Here is an 18,215-nt window from a genome sequence, read left to right on the forward strand (position 1 = left end):
TCACTTGCGAAATTACTCTGTACATATCAAGAAAATAGGCCATAACTATGCAGCAGCCCATTAACATTTGTGGCTCCTGTTTTCTTGAGTACTTCACGAACCAACTGACGTAGACATGCATGAAGGTGTAGCTAACACATGCTAGTTAATGGATAGTACGTTCCTTTGTAACACCAAGGTCGACCTCGAAGAGGCGTCAAAGGGCAACGCAGGTGACAAGCTCAATCTAGTCTATTCGGTTTAGACCTGTTCAAACATCGGGTCGGATCAACGCTAGGCTGAATTACTGAAAAGAATCTGATGTTGTCTGGGGTGAATAGGCGGAACTTGAAAATTTTACAAACTCAAACGCAGCTGATCAGCAAAATACGGACACTCGTAGATTTTTGCAGACTCTCCGTAAATATGCAGAGGTTCCATAGAAATATACGGATACTCTGGATATTTCTGGAAGAACTCGAAAACGTGCCTATGCAACAATAACGTGAATCAAGTCTACGAGTTATCAAGCACCGGATGATGTGTTCCAACCTTGTTTCTCAAAATACCTACAGCTCAAACTTTACAAAGAGATAGATCGGGTCAAAACCCTAAGAATCAATTGATACAAGATTATGTAACAAATCATAAGAGATTGACAAGTGAGAAATAAGGATTTATTCACCGAAGTTCGACCACTCCACAAAGAAGTGCATACGTCTCTGTTAAAGAGCTTACAAAGAGTCATATCTCTTCTAACCCTTTCCTCATCCAAACAACCACAAAGATTAAACTAGGGTTACTTACTCAATTCGTAGGGGTAAAATAAACATCCCAAGGCTTACCACAAGATTGAAAACTCGATGAGTAACGCCTAGCCTTCTAGGTGGACGAACCACCAAGAGTAACAAACATGAAATCTCCGGCTTGACGAAGAAAAAGAGTGCTAAAAAATTGGAGTTGTTCTCTCTAGCACTATATCTCTCTCCCAATCCAACTCTCAAAACTTTGCAAATCTCAAGCTAGAGTAAGGTGGGGAAGAGTGTTTTTGGCTCTAAAGTTGTTCACCTTTTCGAGTAAAGTAGCGGCCAGCCAAAAGGGGAAGTGAGAAGGTATTTATACCCAACTCTCAAAAACTACCTGTTATAACTGTCAGTGCGGACTCTCTGCAAAAATATGAAGATTCCACAAAAGTGTGGACCTTTCGTACACCCTTAGGTAACCCAAACTCCGCAACAGTACGGATTGTCTGCAAAAATATGGATACTTCGCATTTGCACATCTGTACAACATAAGGGCTAACCTATATATATGTATAGTGTTTGAGATGTCTCTCATAGGTTGTTAGATTGAATTATATATGCCCATACTTCATAAACTCATTAGTTCTTTAATCGTTTTATCATTATCATCAAAACCCACTTAGGGGCCTAGATGCACTTTCAGTTTTTAAGCCAGAGCCCGGTTCGATAGTGGTTTATTTTGGACCGGGCTCAAAAAATTTATAGTTTTTTTGGATTTCTTGGGTTTCGGGACTGTTTTTAAAGCTCGAGCCTAACCCGAAAAAAACTGTAGGCCTATTTTTGAAGTCCGAACCTAGCTCGTGCATCGGCCAGGTTAGGGCGAGCTGCCCATGATCAGGACTAATTTAGTTCACACCATGCATCCCTCTCCCTCCCCATGTTTGCATACAGCCCTCGCTGTTGGATAAATACATACTTTTAGATTTAATTTAATTCTTAAATATAACATAAACATGAACATATCAATTATTATCATCTTGCCGCAAGATTTTATACTAAACGTGTATCTCTCTAATATATTTCATGATAAAATCAATAGAAAAACAAGCATACTAAACATGATAGATCATAATGATCGTATCCGTTGGCAGCGTGAGATACAAAGACCCTGTGATGGATATGCAACAAACATCGACGAAGGGAACATAGAGAAAGCAGATCGTGATGATGTAAAAGGCGACTTGATAACGAGCAGAAAGCATATCACTCGAACAGTTGATAACGATGATGAATTAGATCACAAGCTATCGCGTCAAGTGCTTCAAAAAATCTTATTCGCCCTCTTCCAGTGCAAAATCTCAAGAGCGATAAGTTACAGAGACCTACTCTCTGGTTTGTCGGTGCACGCCGACGCATCAAGATGAGTAGACTACATGTATATATGTGTGTTATGCACATAGCAAAAAAAATTGCAAAAGAGACAAAACCTGCACAAGCAACTGAACCAATTTAACGAACCATTCACGTATATGTCATGCACCCACGCTATTCGCCCCGGCTGGACAAGACGAGAAAGCACACGTGTTCTTCTAGTCTATTTATCTACACATGCTAAATGGATAGAAGAGAGAATTCCTTTTAATTGATCTCCCTTAACTCTACTGACAAAATAAGACTAAAAGATACACCCTCACCTTCACTTAAATAAATATTTAAAATTTATTTAAAACTGCATAAATATAATAAGCCAAACCCATATACCCTACCCTCACAACCACGGAATGGCGGTCTCTTCTTCTGCACCTCAGACACTTGCACCCATCCAACCACGTAGCCTTTCAGCACGGGCGCTCTTGAAACAACCATCACGAATTCACGAAACATGATCGCATTATACGCTACGTTGTACGAACTCCTTCACGAGGTTTCGATCGGAGCAAATTTCACGTACCGGCTAGCCGAAGCAGCGAGTCAGCGAGACCTGGAGCGTCGGATCGGCAACAAGCGAACGGCTCCCGAGCCTCGCTGCGGCGCCGAACTGCACCACGACCTCACGGGCCGCGCTGCACTCGGCCATCTTCTGCCTGAGCCAGAGCAGCTCGGCGGCCAGCTTGTCGGCCGCGGCCCCCCCGAACCCCTCGTCCAGCGAGGAAGCGGCCGTCGGCCTCCACCACCGCATCCCCGTCCGCACCGCCAGCTCCATCCCGGGCCACTCCCCTCCCGCCGCGTCCTCCAGCTGCCGCAGCGTCCGAGCGAACGCGCGCGAGCGTGGCGCAGTTCACGGCGCCGACCCGCGCGTCCCCCGCGCTCACGTTGTCGTCGAGCAGCCGCTCCGCGAGTCCCCGCACGAGCTCGTTCTTGCGGGACGCCATGGACAGCACGTGCGCGAGCGAGCGCCCCACGCAGGTCTGCCCCTCCGGGGACCCCGGCTCCGCGCACGGCAGTGTGGGCGCGAGCGCGGGCGGCTGCGGCGGAGGCACGGGCGCGAGCGCGGAGAGGAACATGATGAAGATGGAGATGAAGGCCTGCGTGGCGAGCAGCAGGATCCGGCGGAGCACGGACAGCGCGCGCGCTGCCGCCACCGGTTGCTGCAGGAGCCGGAACGTGGAGACCGGCTGCGGCGGCGCCGACGACGGCGCCGAGAGGGCTGAGAAGAAGTTCGCAGCGAGAGACACCAGCGGGTCCATCGGCGTCCGGAGCTGTTGCGCGCGCTGCTGCGCCTCCATTCTTGCGAGAGCTGAGCAGAGAGCTAGCAAGTCTTTGGAGGAGAGGAAGAGAAGTACAGGGCTCCAAGTGGTTTTTGCGGCGCAAGAAACGCGCGCGGGGGAAGGAGCCGACGAACTGGCGGTCTCAGTCGACTACGACGCATCAGTCAGTCCAGCAGCGTCTCGAGCGGAAAACGCAACTCATGCCTATCTCGGCTGTTCGTGTTTCCTGCTAACACTCATTTATCCGTTGATTATTTTATATTTTTTATAATTTTCTTATTTATTTTTTAATATCAATCTTAATATAAATAAATGATCTTAATAAATTATATATCAGTCCTTACACTGTTTCAAGGGGAAAATGCTAGCTCGTGTGCGCCTTCTGGAATTTTGCACGAACAGTATGTGATCGTAGATTTTGTGGTGATCCGACCTGTTGTTCTGTGACCTCGTTTTACGGACTTCGATCGGGCTCGTGGCGGAGAATTCGTTTTGCTGGATATTAAGATCTACAAGTTGCCAATATTAAGATCTACAAATTTGCAACATATCGCTCACATTTTTACCCCACTAAAAGGTAAAGGTAAGTCAAACTTCCAACATATGTATCAATGATCTCGGAGAAAGGAAGGTAAAAAAGGGAGAATTCAATGGAAAAAGGAAGTTTGCACAAGCAAGAGTTACGAACTTCAATCAATTCAAAAAGCTTATTCGCAAAAAAATAAAATCAAAAAGCTTGATACTAAATTCAGCATAGCCCATGATTTGCAAGCAGTGGTGAAATGATTAAGAGGAAACAGGGCAAGGTAAACACCATGACACAGATACCGCACAATCATACACTCGTTGTCATGCACTCAAAAAAGTGTTCGACACCTTCAGGTCAAACCAGTACAGCGCATATAATACAAGGCTTGCCGGTTGCCGGATTGGATGGTATCGAGTAAATCTCATCTCATAGTATAAATTAGTTAATTTTTTTGTCATAAAAAGCTGCCTGGCCTACAATACTTCAATGTGACAGAGCCTATGCTCTCAGAAGATACCAAAATCTCCTCAAATCGTCTAAAAATATAAATTTATGAATGACAACAATGGGAGAAGGAGTTGATGGCTAGTGGATAATTTAACTGGCCAATCGTGCGTGCCTTTTTTACAAGTGGCCGATCAAAATTGCCTTCAACGAGGCGCGTCTTCAAAATTGCCTTCGACCAGCTTCAAAATTGCCTTCAAAATTTACAAGTTAAAGGCTGGCGCTCCTCACGTCACTTCAGGAGTTTTTGCAGCCTTCTCTCCGCTGCAAGGGCTGCTTTGTTCCGTGGTTCCAATGCTAAAGCATGCCTGAAATCTGTACATGCAACGGATTATGTAAGATGCAAATGAGGTTAGCTCTTTCGAGAAGATTATTTTTTTAAGTGTATTTGATACAGTTGAATACATGACACTGTCATAGTATGGCTTCAAGCTATGCAGGAAACTACTACTTTGACAGCTTGTCCATAATAACATTACTAAACTCTTTTCTCAAAAAGAAAATAAAAAAATCAAGTCAATGCTAAGACCCATCTCCCAAGAGTAAAGCAGGGAACGAGAGCATGCAACACACAAAAATCCAAATAAAATAGTATGCATATTCAACCAACATGTACTGGATGCAAGTTATTGGTAATCGGCAGAATAAAAGGTCAACTTTAGCCTTTTGATATGTTGATAAGAACGAAGAAGTAATGCAATGACAGAAAACTCCCGCACCTTGAAGAGCTTCTTGGTGATTCAAAGTTACTTCTCTGGCGGTACCTCGCCGTAGATACGCTTTAACATTCTGAAACAACAAAACAAATTCACAGAGAAGGATTTGATGTCACCATAACAGCACAAGATGCTAATGATATCAGAATCATCTAGAGCTATCCAATAAATCTTAAGACAAATTCTTTTTATTTTGGTTAACAAAACTATAGAAATGTTTATACTCCTGCAACATGAAGCACAGGAATATTGCCTCTTAAGCAAAACATGACAAAAGAGATAAACGGTAAACCTTGCAACATAGAAAAAAAAAATCATACCTTTCTATCCAACAGTAAGGCTCGACCACAATCTGCTTCAGCTTGTTTAAAACTGCATAAGTTTAAATATGCCAGATTTAAAGTACTAATTTCAGAAAAACTTTGAGCAGCAAAACTGAATGACAGGAAGTATACTGGCCCAGTTCCAGATAAGCAGCTGCTCTGTTGCAGTAATATGTTGCATTTGTGTCACTCAAACTGATGGCCTCGGAATAAAACTCAATCGCCTTGCTCCATTGTCTTCTTTTGAAAGCACTATTTCCCTGTCAAGGAAGCACAAAATGCTATTAAGCTTTTAATGAACAAGCATGTGCTCAGGACATGAACTCAGTTGCTTGTACTCTTTATCTAGTTTGGTTCAGTAAGTGTTTGTACTCTTTATCTAGTATTTAATGCTGCAAACCAAAATCGAATTACCCTATCATACAGCTTCGGACAAGATTAATGACACACATACAAGAAAAGCTTAGCACTATCATACTCCCTACCTTCCCAAATAAGCCCTTCTAGACTTGGAAATAAGGATAAAGCATTTTCCTAAAATAACCCCCTTAATCCTATTAGTTTCTTAAGATCCCTATTTATTAAGGGTCAAAACTTTTTTTTAGGATTAATAGAAGAAAGAGAATAAGGACAGAGAATGTGACGAAGTCTTCTAGTAAAGGTAGCAAGACTTGTATTTAGGAATGAAATATTGAATTCACAATTGGCAGGAACACAGCTTAGTACCGGTCATTTTTAAACTTGTTATTAGCCTGGAAAATGGTACTGATTAATTTTAACATCACGCTGGGCAGAAGGTGTCAAAGGCCTTTTTTTAGGGCTCATAGAAATCAAAGCCTATGGAATCTTAACCCACACAACCCATCTTTCAGTCCCATAATCTCTAAGATAAAGAAACCGAGGGTCAAACAGATTGTTCATTGAAAATAAACCTTTTCTTTCAGCAACTCTGATGCATCAACATCACCATTGGTTACTGGTGCGGTTACCAACTTGGATGCCAAAACTACTTGCTCTTGGATGAGAGAATATGTATTCAAGATAGTACGAAGAAGGAACTTGTCCGATCCATGTGCTGCTACAAATGAAAGAGATATATGATAATCACTGTGATTTGCCAAGGGAATAGTGGCCTGCAAAAGTGAGAGGAGTCATACACTGTTTTTATTTTTTCTAGAAAAAAGGAAAGAACTAAATGAAAATATGTAGATGTACTACCTCACAACAGCCTGAAAGTGCAGCAATGCCTACAAATGCGTACATTCTGTCTTCAAATCCAGATGATAGTCTTTCTTTAGAGTTTCTCTTCAGAGGATATCCAGCCGTGGTTGGTAGAACTAAAATTCCGGTATCCTAAACGGCACCACATGAAAGAAAGAGTTAAGAGCACAGACACAAACCCTTCATTCAATATAACGATAACTTTTGGTGAAATTTATCATGAATTCTAGCTCATGGTGATACAGCAAGTTGTACATGAAGGAATTTTCAGGTGATCAATTTATCACATGAAGGAAATTATATAAATAAAATTAACCCATGCAAACATTTTATTGTTTCTTTTGGTTTCCACTATATAGCATAGGGTAAGTGTCAAGATCCATATAAGAATTCATTATCAGTTCCTTTTCCACAGAATCAAAATCATCCATATAAAAAAACTTTATTGGTTTCCAAGTACCACACAATTCACCCTCATAGTCACTAGTTACTGCAGCATAAAAGCATAAACTTTCTAGAAAAGGAGTCCATAAAATGTACACAGCTGAGTATCTGTAGTTAAAAAGTTGTGATTAAGAAAAGGGTTAAGTGGAAAACTACCTCTAGAAGATTCTTGAGTGCAGCTCGCAATTCATTTCGGATGGCATACAAAGATTCGATGTTATCATGTGTTGAATTCACAGCTTGTAGTACACGAGTAGAGATGTCAAGGCCAAGCTTTGGTTTTACAGTGTTAACCCAATGCTTGTGGTTTGCCTTGAACTCGTATCTGAAAAATGTATTGACATGTAAGTCCCAAAGTACTTGTTGATTCACATTCAACTAGAAGGAATCAACAACAACAACAACAACAACAAAGCCTTTCAGTCCCAAACAAGTTGGGGTAGGCTAGAGATGAAACCCATAAGAAGGAATCAAGCAAAAAAAAAAAAGTTCTAAAATAACAACAAATGCCACCCCCAAAAAAAACTGATTTTGCTTGCATCAAACAATTAAAAAATAATCATACATTATCAAAACCACAAGAAATTTAGCTGCTTGAAAGTGCCATGTAGCGCTAGCTATAAAAAATGAAGGACCTAAACCTCCAAATAGCATCAAAAGTTTTGCTGTTAATCCTGGAAATCAATCATCACGAGGGATAGGGTTCCAACCAGTAGATTTAATCAGCAACCCAGACATCCAAGAGTTCACAAAGTAAAAGAACCTATTAATACTCCATTCTCACTAGTACAGCCAATGATTCAATGCATAAGGTACGATTTATCTACTTGACATGATGCCCCAACTTGCCAGCGATGGCTCACTCATAAAGAGCTAGGCAATTTGGCATATCCTAGAATTCAAAGTTTTTACTTTTACCCATCAATTCAGGATGCAAAACAGCATATTAAGACGATCAGTGAATCGGCAAGCTTTGACTAATTCCTCAAAAAAGCATCATCTCTGGCATTAACAGAAGATATCGGTAAATCAGTATATTTAGTATTCTTTTTCCAAACTGGAGCAACGGGTTACCAAAAACAAACCTCTGCAATAACAGCATAACTGTGGAGAGAGCTTTCAAGGCCGACATTCCTTCTTGTAACTTTGTAGCAGGTTCACAAAACTCTTTCAGGCTAGGTACATTCGAAAAAATATACTGGCCAATATTGATGTGCTTAGGTGGCTGATCTGCAAGATATGGGATTGATTGTGGCAGATTTGGATCGGTAAAGTAACAAATCTAATTCGCAATGAGTTAAAGAAAAAGACACATTAGTATGGCTTACATCCGGGTAATGTCTGGATAGCATTTTTTATTGCATGCACAGCTTTCTGGTTAGAGACCTTTAGAAACTGAAAGCAATCGTTGGCAAAAACAATTTGCCTTGTTTGCTTAAGTCCACTTGCAGCAGCTGGTAGAAGAACACCTCCAACACGATGCAGAACACATGGATCTCGAGCAAACCATCCTAGCAACGTTCAGAAATCCAGTGAAATAATAAACAATTTACATGAATTCCGAGAGAAAAATCTAAGTATGTTGCCATTTGGCAGTTGGCACTGACATTGGTTGAAGGACTCGGTTCCGAGTGGAGACTGGTGTTCTAGTTTGTACTATGATATTCTGTAAGGGGGGGGGGGGGGGGCTTAATTAGAAGTCTGTACTGGTTTGTCAACATATTACTTGTTTGGTTAGATATTTTTTGTCATTAGTACCTTAAGCTTCAGAAAACTTTGTTCGCCAGATAGTCTGTGATATATTTATTGTGAAGAATATATATTCTCCTTTTCTTCATACTGAAACATAATGGTACACTTTAATTCTGACTCCAGTGTAGTCCCAGTGTAATATCATCTACTATTTCTTTTTTTTTAATCTAATTACTTCTTTTTGCAGAAAAGATATGTATGGTCTTGACATCTGTTTTGACATGGCACGTGAGGCACAACTGCGTGCTTACAAATAAGGTATTCAAATTGTGTCATAGAAAACACGAAGATGCTTATCATAATAAGTAATAAACATAACAGCAAGAATTATTGATAAGGGCGAGAAAATACCTATAGTATCTAAACTTTGTGAATTTGCTATGGTTCCAAGAGTGGACACAGCACCATAGGAAGGCCGAAAACAAAGTAAACCACAGAAAGATGCTGGAAGTCTTACATCACCAATTGTATCGGTGCCTACAAGAGTTTCAGAGCTTAAAAGGCCAGGAATACCAGAAAAAACATATGGAGTTGTGGAAGGAGCAAAACATAAGAACTGAGCTCAGCTTGCATCAAGGATTCATCCACAGAGCAAACGAGTAAGGGTTGATTAGTATTACAATGTAAAATGCATCGAAAAAGTAAAGACAGAAGACACTACAGTAGTAACATGATGGAATGACTTATCCAACATAAGTAATGACAATTGACAACAAGCAAATAAGTTCTCAATATCCCATCAGAAAGATGGAAAATTCCAGAGAAGACTAATTGACAACAGACTCAAGGCATAACCAACTATCCAGGAGCCCATTCTGTAACCCAACGAAATGTTGTATAACTGTGACATGCACTCAAAGTGATCACGATACCATCACAAGTACGGAGTGTTCCGACTGTAACCACACAAAAACACGAACTCATAAGGTTAAAAACTGATATTTTACTTCTAACCATTGAGTCTAAATGGCTTGATAATATTCCACATGAAGATAGTTGTTAGTCATATACACATCCCAACGAGAGGTTAAACAGCATTTCGTTTGCAGCGGATGTCAGTTTCCAAAAAAGAAAAAGTACTGGAGGTAGACTCAGAAATAAAATTGCAAAATGAATGCAAAAGGAAAATAACTAAACGTAACTGTGTAAGAGAAACGCCTGTATAGTAGGCATGACGAAAGATACAACAACCACTGTTACAAATAAAGACAGCATTCTCTTCATGTACCGTTTACAAAGACAAGTGGGAATTTATAAACAGAGGAAGTTGGTAGCAATCTTTCCAAAATACCAAGAGCAAAGTCGACAAGCTCTGCAGAAACTGCCACAGCAGAGCCACTGCATGATCCACCAGGGACAAGTGATGGAGATGCCAAGTTGATTGGTGTTCCACAGTGTAAATTTTCTCCAGTGACTCTGACAGAACATGGTAAATGAGTTTAAGATAAGCATGGTAAATAGGGTTTTGCGAAAAAAATATCCTAATTTACTATTGATGTTTGTGCAAACAACCATATAGTAATTTTAAAAGTTTAGGATCTGGTCGCATAAAAAATGTAAACTTAAAAAGTACATTGTTGAGCTATAATGACCCCACAAGGTATGACTTTTGGACACACCATTGCAGTTTTAATGCTCAAGTGCACATCGAAGAACTCAATGCTAAAATTCTAATATTTTCCATTTTCAACCAATGTAGAGGATATTATTGCACGAAAAATTGAAATTTTGAATTGCAGAGATATATTTCATATTCATGGTGTCATTCTTAACCATTTTGTCCTTTATCATTCAATTAATATGCATCATTAAGCTCACATCCTAGAGCTCTCTAAAATTAATTCACTACCAATGAGTGACCTGACGCCAACAATTCACAACAGTAACAATCATTTCAAATAAATTCAATTTGGACAAAAGAAAAGGTACAAACCCAAAGCCGAGTTCATCCATGACAGTCCTTCCGACGCAGGTGCCCCCTTGCTTCCGCAGCATCGTTACAGCCACCGCTGTGCGCCCCGCCTCCTCGTGAGTCCTCTTCCAGTCTGGGTTCCCAAACCCAGCTACATAGCCCTCGATCTCGAAGCTAAAACACGACAAAATCGATAAAAAATACGGCGCGCGAATCACGATCGCGCAGAACAGCGAAGAAGAGCAGGAAGCTTCCAGGGCTCACTTGTCACTGGCTGCGAAGGTTAGGCCCGAGAGCAGGTGCCGCGCGGCGGGAGGCGGCGGTTGTCGCACAGGGGGGAGCTCGAAGCGGTCGCAGAAAGCGCCGGCGTCGCGGGGCGCGCTGGACTTATCCCGCAGCCACCGCCGGCGGCGCCGCGCGGCCTCCGCGAGGACGATGACGCCGGCGACGGCGATGCCCGCGATGATCCAGACGCGGGGGTTGGAGGCGATCGTCCCGCCGCTTCCGGCGCCGCCCGATCGCGCCGAGGGGGCCATGGCCGAGGCGGAGGCGCGAGGGGGCTAGGGTTTTAGGAGGGTTTTGGAGAGTGCGAAAGGGTTATTTAGATTCATGCGATTGTAAGTATTGCAGTTTTAAAATCTGTTATTTAAATATATGTTATTATAACTTTTTTAAAATTATATTTATGTCATTAATGATATGAATTTAAATTTGTAATGGTATGAATTTAAATTTCAGAAGATTTATAATGATATGAATTTAAACCTAATTTTTAGAAGATTTGTAACGGCGTGAACCCGCTCAGTGGATTCTTGTTGGATTTTGCTTTCTTTTGCTTGTTTGGATTTTGCTTGCTAGTTGCGGGCGATGGTAGCTTAAGAATTGTTGTGGGGCCCACTGTCAGTGAGATGGAAGTTTGCTTTTTCGTGAAACTTGGCCATCTTTTTGCTTGTTTGACAAGTCAAAGAGAAATGTGGTTTGTTCCGATGGGCTTAGCTTAGAGTTCATACAAAATGGGCCGAGTTGGATTCTCTAGCCCAATAGAACACTTTTTATTTTTCGAATAATGGACCTATTTCTCTATTACACTTTTTATTTCTTAGAAAAGGGCTGCTCCCCTAAAAAAAAGAAAGGGGCTGCTCTTGGACCGCCCATCTACTTGCAATTATCAAAGGCAATGGGAAAATTATATCAATAATGCCAGAGATTAATAATGAGCAACTGTTCAAGTTGTCTAGTCAAATCATGGATCTTCTCATTACGTTCTATTATGTCCTACCAGCTCCGGTTCCTGCAGTATATTATCCTGCACTCCAATATGAAAGAATTTCTGATCTCGCTAACTCGTGTCCCGTTCTCGTCCTTTACATGATCCTTTAAAAACTCAGAAAGTTGGTATTCCACAATATTATGCACAGGGTGCCCAATGATAAACAAAGGCTTATTATTTTTGTCACTCTCACACCTCATGATTGTAAGTCAGGCTGCAAATGTCAGCACTGATACTCTGACGGATTAACCATCTTTGACAATTGTTAAGGGCGACCCCAGGAACCAGTACGAACTATTTAAATGTGACCAGGTCTGCGACACATATGCTTATCTGATGAGTCGGCTAGCTGAAGTGTGGTTGTGTCGAAACCTGAAAGCAACGAGTACATTCAATTCATCAGCATTTTCCGGTTAATAACATGTACTGGATTTTTTCCATGTTAGAAATAATATTGACTGGACCTGTTCTGCAAGTGATGAGCGTCATTTGCAGAAGATTTGCCCTGCCTCCAGCCTTGTTCAGTCACTGGCTCACTGAAGCGTACAAATGTGGAAAACAGCATAAAATGGCATGCAAGTGCTACAAATACACATTAGCAAGGGTTAAACTGTTAGATCTAATTAGACTTAATCAACATTAAAAAACCGTAAAGATATCGTAGAAATTTCTAGACTAATGATGATATGAACACCTAATTGGATCACTCACCGGTTGGAATTGCCCCAATGTGCCATGAGGACATCCACCCGCGTGATGCAGACAGTAAAGACGTCAATGTAGAATCGTCGTTGATCTCCTCGTTGTAGTGGCATCGGCACACGAAAGTGGCCGACATAGACATCCAGCGATGGACTTGGCCTTCAAGCTACTCCTGAGTTAACCATGATCAATAGGTTTTGGGCTAATTTACCTTAATTGTTCAGCATTTTTTGTGAGGACGAGGTTGCCCTTTTTATTGCTTGGGGTAGCCTGGGACTAAGCCAATGAGTCAAGATCGTGGCTGACCGATCACATCCTCTTGATCAATCGTGACCCTATTTATGGGGTGACAGTTAGCTAAGATTATATCTAACATTCTTCCACTTGATCGAAAGGCTATTAACATAAGCTCCACACTTAATAGAACAGCACACCAAGATATAATATTACATCAGTAGATAATGACACCGCTAAACCGTAATATCTATAGTGTATTACTTTATCTTGTTAGGATATACACGTGTACTTATTTGGAGGATGATTTATACACTTATGGTCCTTTCGTGCAGTTTGTTTTCATTTCTCCTTTTGTGCACCATTGAAAAGGAAAACAAACTTTATATTTCCATAATCAAAGCTTTAAGATCTCAATTATTCCAGTACTATAAACTTCAATTATTCTTATATCGACAACATTTTGAGACAAGCCTTTAGTGAGGAAATCAATAAGCTTGAACATGATAGCTAATTCTTATAGACTGAACATTAGAGTGTAAACTTAATTTATTTTAAATATAATCTTAATACTTATGTATTGAACATCAATTATTTTATTCTGGATTTCATCTTTCACAACATGATATTGAAGTGATTGGTAGCACCACTTGATTTATTGTTACTCAAAGAGAAAGTTGCACTCTTGCATAATAAGTTTTGGGATAAATTCTTAAGTCAAAATAATTTCTTGTTCTTAAACCACAATAGCCTGATGTGGATTTTTACTATCCAAACAGCCTTACAACATGCCACAACTTAGCTTGCATCGTGAATGATGCTTTAAGAGATTGGTTAAAACCATTGCACAATATGGCTCCTACAGCAAGGGTGAAGATTTGACTTGATGTGGATTTCTTAACATTAATACACCATGCAAAATTGGCGTCTGAATAATACACAACTCTATAGTTATGAGACTTCTCATATGTGAGTATGTAATCATTAGCACCATGCGTATAACGCAGAGTCATCTTTAGTAGTTTTCTAGTAGTCCAGTCCTCGATCAATATCTACTAACTTTTCTGGTTACAAACATTAATTAGGCGCATACAAATTTAAGTATACATAATATTGATGACAACGGTAGCGTAAGAAAAACTTTTATCACCCTTAATAATTAGAGTAAACTCCCTTAATATTGGATCTATCTTGGTAAATCTTAATAGTAAAAATATAAGAAGCATCACCAAGATAATCTTAATACCCACAAGAGAAAAGAAATCTTTAGGTCTTAAACATTAATATCTCTACTGCGGATGGTCAATAAGACATCGTCTATATAAATAGCTAAGAGGTTAAACTTACCCTTATTAATCTTAATGTGGTCTTAAGGTTACAACTTAAGGTATATTTATGTGAGGCTCACATTATCTAGAATCAACTAGAGGGAAAACTTTTGGAGACAAAGGATTGCTAATCACTCGGACTTTTGGTATTGGAACATAAGCCCGGTTGTGTCAAATATAGTTTTCCTTGCCTCAGAGCTCCCACTGAAATCAACATTTCAGTGGTATGGCTTTGACAATAGTAATAGCACCTTTTAATCTAGATGGAAGCTTGTCAATCTCATGCACATAAGTATCTTAAGCTCGAAGCTCGGTATTTTCCTAAAACATAAGATATTGATACTGATTTGCTGAGATACTGACTAAATGTATGCATATTTATCTTTAATACTTCCATAAGGTATGCATAAGTAATAAATTTAATCATGGGGCATATCTCACATAATGAAGCAATTTCTTTCTTAATAAGACGTTCCATTCTCCCACTCGAAATGTGGCATAAGTATCAATGCCATAATTTTGATTAACTCTCATAAATATTTGATTTTAAGTGAAGTCAATAGAGTAACAATTTGTTTAATGTTCACTAAATAATTCATAAGAGTGTAACATAGAGAAACATAAGGAAATTATTTCTGATAATGGGTACATAAATTACATTATTAGGATGTAGGGTAAAAACATAATTTAGTACTAATAGAAATCTTCTAACAGATTCAACATTAGCCTCATATCCATTCTCTAAGACTTCGTTTTAAAACTTTGATGGTCTTAAGTGATGTTAGCAGTATAAATATAGTGTTTTATTTTAGTATCTCGCCAACTTTATTTATGAATGTATATATTTATGGGCACAATCATAGTTCAATTCTTATTCTGTGTTGTTGATCCTTTTAGAAAAGAATGACGCAATGAAGTGAATCAGAAAGGTTGCAATAATTCTTTATATCCTAGTTCATTAACCTTTGAGCACTCTTATGATCAGTGTACGAGCAAGAACCTTTTTTTAGAGCTTCATATTGCTTTTCCATTATTACCAGATAATTATAATTTAACCAGAGGATTGCTCCCCTAGATCCTAAATTTTGTAATCATAAGGGCCATTTGCTTAAATTGGTCATACTAGTCATTAGAATATTGAATTCTCATCGATGTCTAGTTAAATGCTTCTCTAATGAGAGCATAACATATCGTTATGTTTATATGCGTAATCAATATAAAGAACCTCAGGAACGACCATGTACTAACAATCATAAGTTACATTATTACTTTATTAAAGTACTATGAACAGCAAAAAAACTTTAATATCCTCATTGGTTCCATCTTAATTAGAAAAAACTTAATCATTACACAGTCATAATCACATAAATACTTGAGACAAGATGATTCAAGAACTTAATTAATCTGAGATTTAATTAAATGACACATGACCATAAACGAAGTTGATCAGCATATAGCCATGAACCATAAAATTAATCATAATCATAAGGTGTATTAAGTCTCTAAGCAAAATACGTTAGTAAAAAGCAAGCTTAATCACATGATCATGATTTGTAAACATCAAATATAAATTTCTTTAATACAGAAATGTAAACATGGTTAAAACAATATCTTAATTAATGGGTAGTGAATAAATGCCAAGACATAATTTAGGACATAATAAAATCATTGAAAATTATTGACATCATAAACATATATGAAATACATAATACTTAATTAATTAAATCCATCTTAGTTTATCATTGAAATGTACTTAAATATTATTTATGGTCTACTTGAGAAATGTCTAAAAGCCAGCCTTAAACTTATACCAAAAAATTGGGCCCATTGATTATGCAAGGCCTAAGAACAAATATTATTTCATTAGTGAGCAATCATCTTACAATTCATGGATATAAATGATTTTAGTCAGAATACAACCATGGACCGTCAAAATTAATTACATTAATGCTCCAAAATAGTTCTAGTCCCAAATTAAAATTTTATGTTGGTTCCATTTTAATTCGAGACAGACTTGATCATCAGTGGCCAAACATTTACTTAACATTAACCAACATTAACTAAATTTGTGCATTCCATAATTATCAAATGGTGATTGCATCATTTTGGGCAATTAAACAAAATAGTGCATAAAACTGAAAAACAGTAAGTAAATGCACTAAAAATTAATTAGATCCAAAGTTAATTAAAAGCCCGACAAAACTGCCCACAACCTCGCGTAAGCCAACCCACTACAAGATGATCCAAGAAAACCTCCCATGGGCAGATGCATTAGGTCCGACCCACTTATGGCCCCCGTGATGCCTTAATCGCCCATAGGCCTGTGAACATGTGAGGCACCGTAGCCATCGGATCTGGATCGACGGCACACATCACACCTGCGCGAAACAAAATGGCGGTGGCCTCTCGACCTAACCCTAATCTCATTTCTCCTCTCCTCTTCTTGATTTTCACGCGCGTGAGAGAGAGAGAGGACGACGGCGGAGGCGTGATAGTGCATGGAGTGGCGGAGACAGCGACGTCGTGAGTCCCCTTATCGGCGCATGCATGCAGCAAACTTGTGTCGCACGCTGCTCTGTCGAGTGGATTCATGGCAGCACGTGTGCGATGGAGCGGCGGCGTGCGGCGGAGGCTAAGGCATGCTAGACACAACTCCGGCGAGGTGGTACAGTGTGCACGTGCAGGTGAGTTGATGCTACGCATGGTCCGTGACAACAACAACGGCACGTGCAAGGTAGTGACACACGTAGTTTGGAACGACGGCGAGCGCATGAGGCCGTGTGCAATAACTCGGCATAGATACTAATTCACATTGATTTTGGCTCCAAATCGATAGCTAGGGTTTTAGGATTTTGGGGGGTTTCTTGGGCATATGGGGATTTTGCCGTAATGCTTCGGATTTGGGGTAAGAAGGGGTCTTTAGGGGGTTTGGAATAGAGGAATTCTGAAGCTATGGCTTCATAAGTTGACTCATTTTCCCCTCCTTCTTGATGCTAAGCCCGCAGATCCGATATGCACTCAAAGAAACGACTAAAATTAACCCTAAATCCATGACCAGTGACAACATTTTGGGGCAAATCATGAGTAATTAACATTAAATATCATTAATTCGAGACATAAAACATGACAATTAGAGATAAATTGAGGCATGATCATCATTAAACGGGACTTAGGGTTCATGATTAGGCTAGATTGGCTATGATACCAAATATTAGATCTAATTAGACTTAATTGCTGAAGAAAGCAGCAACATTGACAAGAGTTAGGTTCAATTGATTGTCAACTGCAGCAATTGGGCTGCGATTCAGAGAGTAGCAGTTGTAGTGAGGAAAATGACTGGAATCTCTACTACTTAAAAAATAAGTAATGATTCTTGTATCAGGCAGGACGTCTTGCCTCTAGTCCTGCAGACTACCTCTAAACTTCACAGAAATTACTTATCTCATGCCACTCAATCTCTACTACTTTGCTCGCATATGTTCCGCTCCCGAAAATCCTGCTCCCATGTTTGCACGTCATGCACGTCGACCATCTTCTATAGCTCCTGGCTGACACCCATATATAGGCGGGTCCAATGACTAATTTATTAAAAAGACAGCAGTGTCAATGTGGACACTGGGCACTATCAACAGCGAGTGAAACCAGTAGCAGGCACGCAGAATCACTTTCCTACAAAGTTGGACGTAACAGTTGGGGAAAACACTGGCGTCGAGCAACCTGTCCATCACACAAGGGGCACACATCTCTGAATGTTAGGGCCTATTTGCATTTCTAGAGCTATATAGGAAAGCACCACTTAAACAGCTAAGGATGGGTGAGTGCTCTGCATGCTTTTTTCAAGATAATGTGC

General features: G+C 39.9%; 1 protein-coding gene across 1 annotated transcript; it reads right to left on the reverse strand.

Moving 5' to 3' along the window:
* Positions 1-4,369: 4,369 nt before the first annotated feature.
* On the reverse strand, positions 4,370-11,426 carry LOC133919827 (outer envelope protein 64, mitochondrial-like). The gene is made up of 13 exons (XM_062364358.1): positions 11,096-11,426; positions 10,853-11,005; positions 10,211-10,335; positions 9,271-9,396; positions 8,496-8,678; positions 8,253-8,397; positions 7,324-7,492; positions 6,721-6,855; positions 6,435-6,635; positions 5,635-5,762; positions 5,500-5,551; positions 5,183-5,252; positions 4,370-4,778 (listed from the first exon to the last, which is right to left on the reverse strand). Exons 1-13 carry the CDS (start codon positions 11,365-11,367, stop codon positions 4,696-4,698), a joined length of 1,842 nt encoding a protein of 613 aa, XP_062220342.1. The 5' UTR covers positions 11,368-11,426; the 3' UTR covers positions 4,370-4,695.
* Positions 11,427-18,215: the final 6,789 nt, after the last annotated feature.

This window comes from Phragmites australis, chromosome 5 (genome assembly GCF_958298935.1).
Source record: "Phragmites australis chromosome 5, lpPhrAust1.1, whole genome shotgun sequence".
In the NCBI taxonomy this organism is placed as follows: domain Eukaryota; kingdom Viridiplantae; phylum Streptophyta; class Magnoliopsida; order Poales; family Poaceae; genus Phragmites; species Phragmites australis.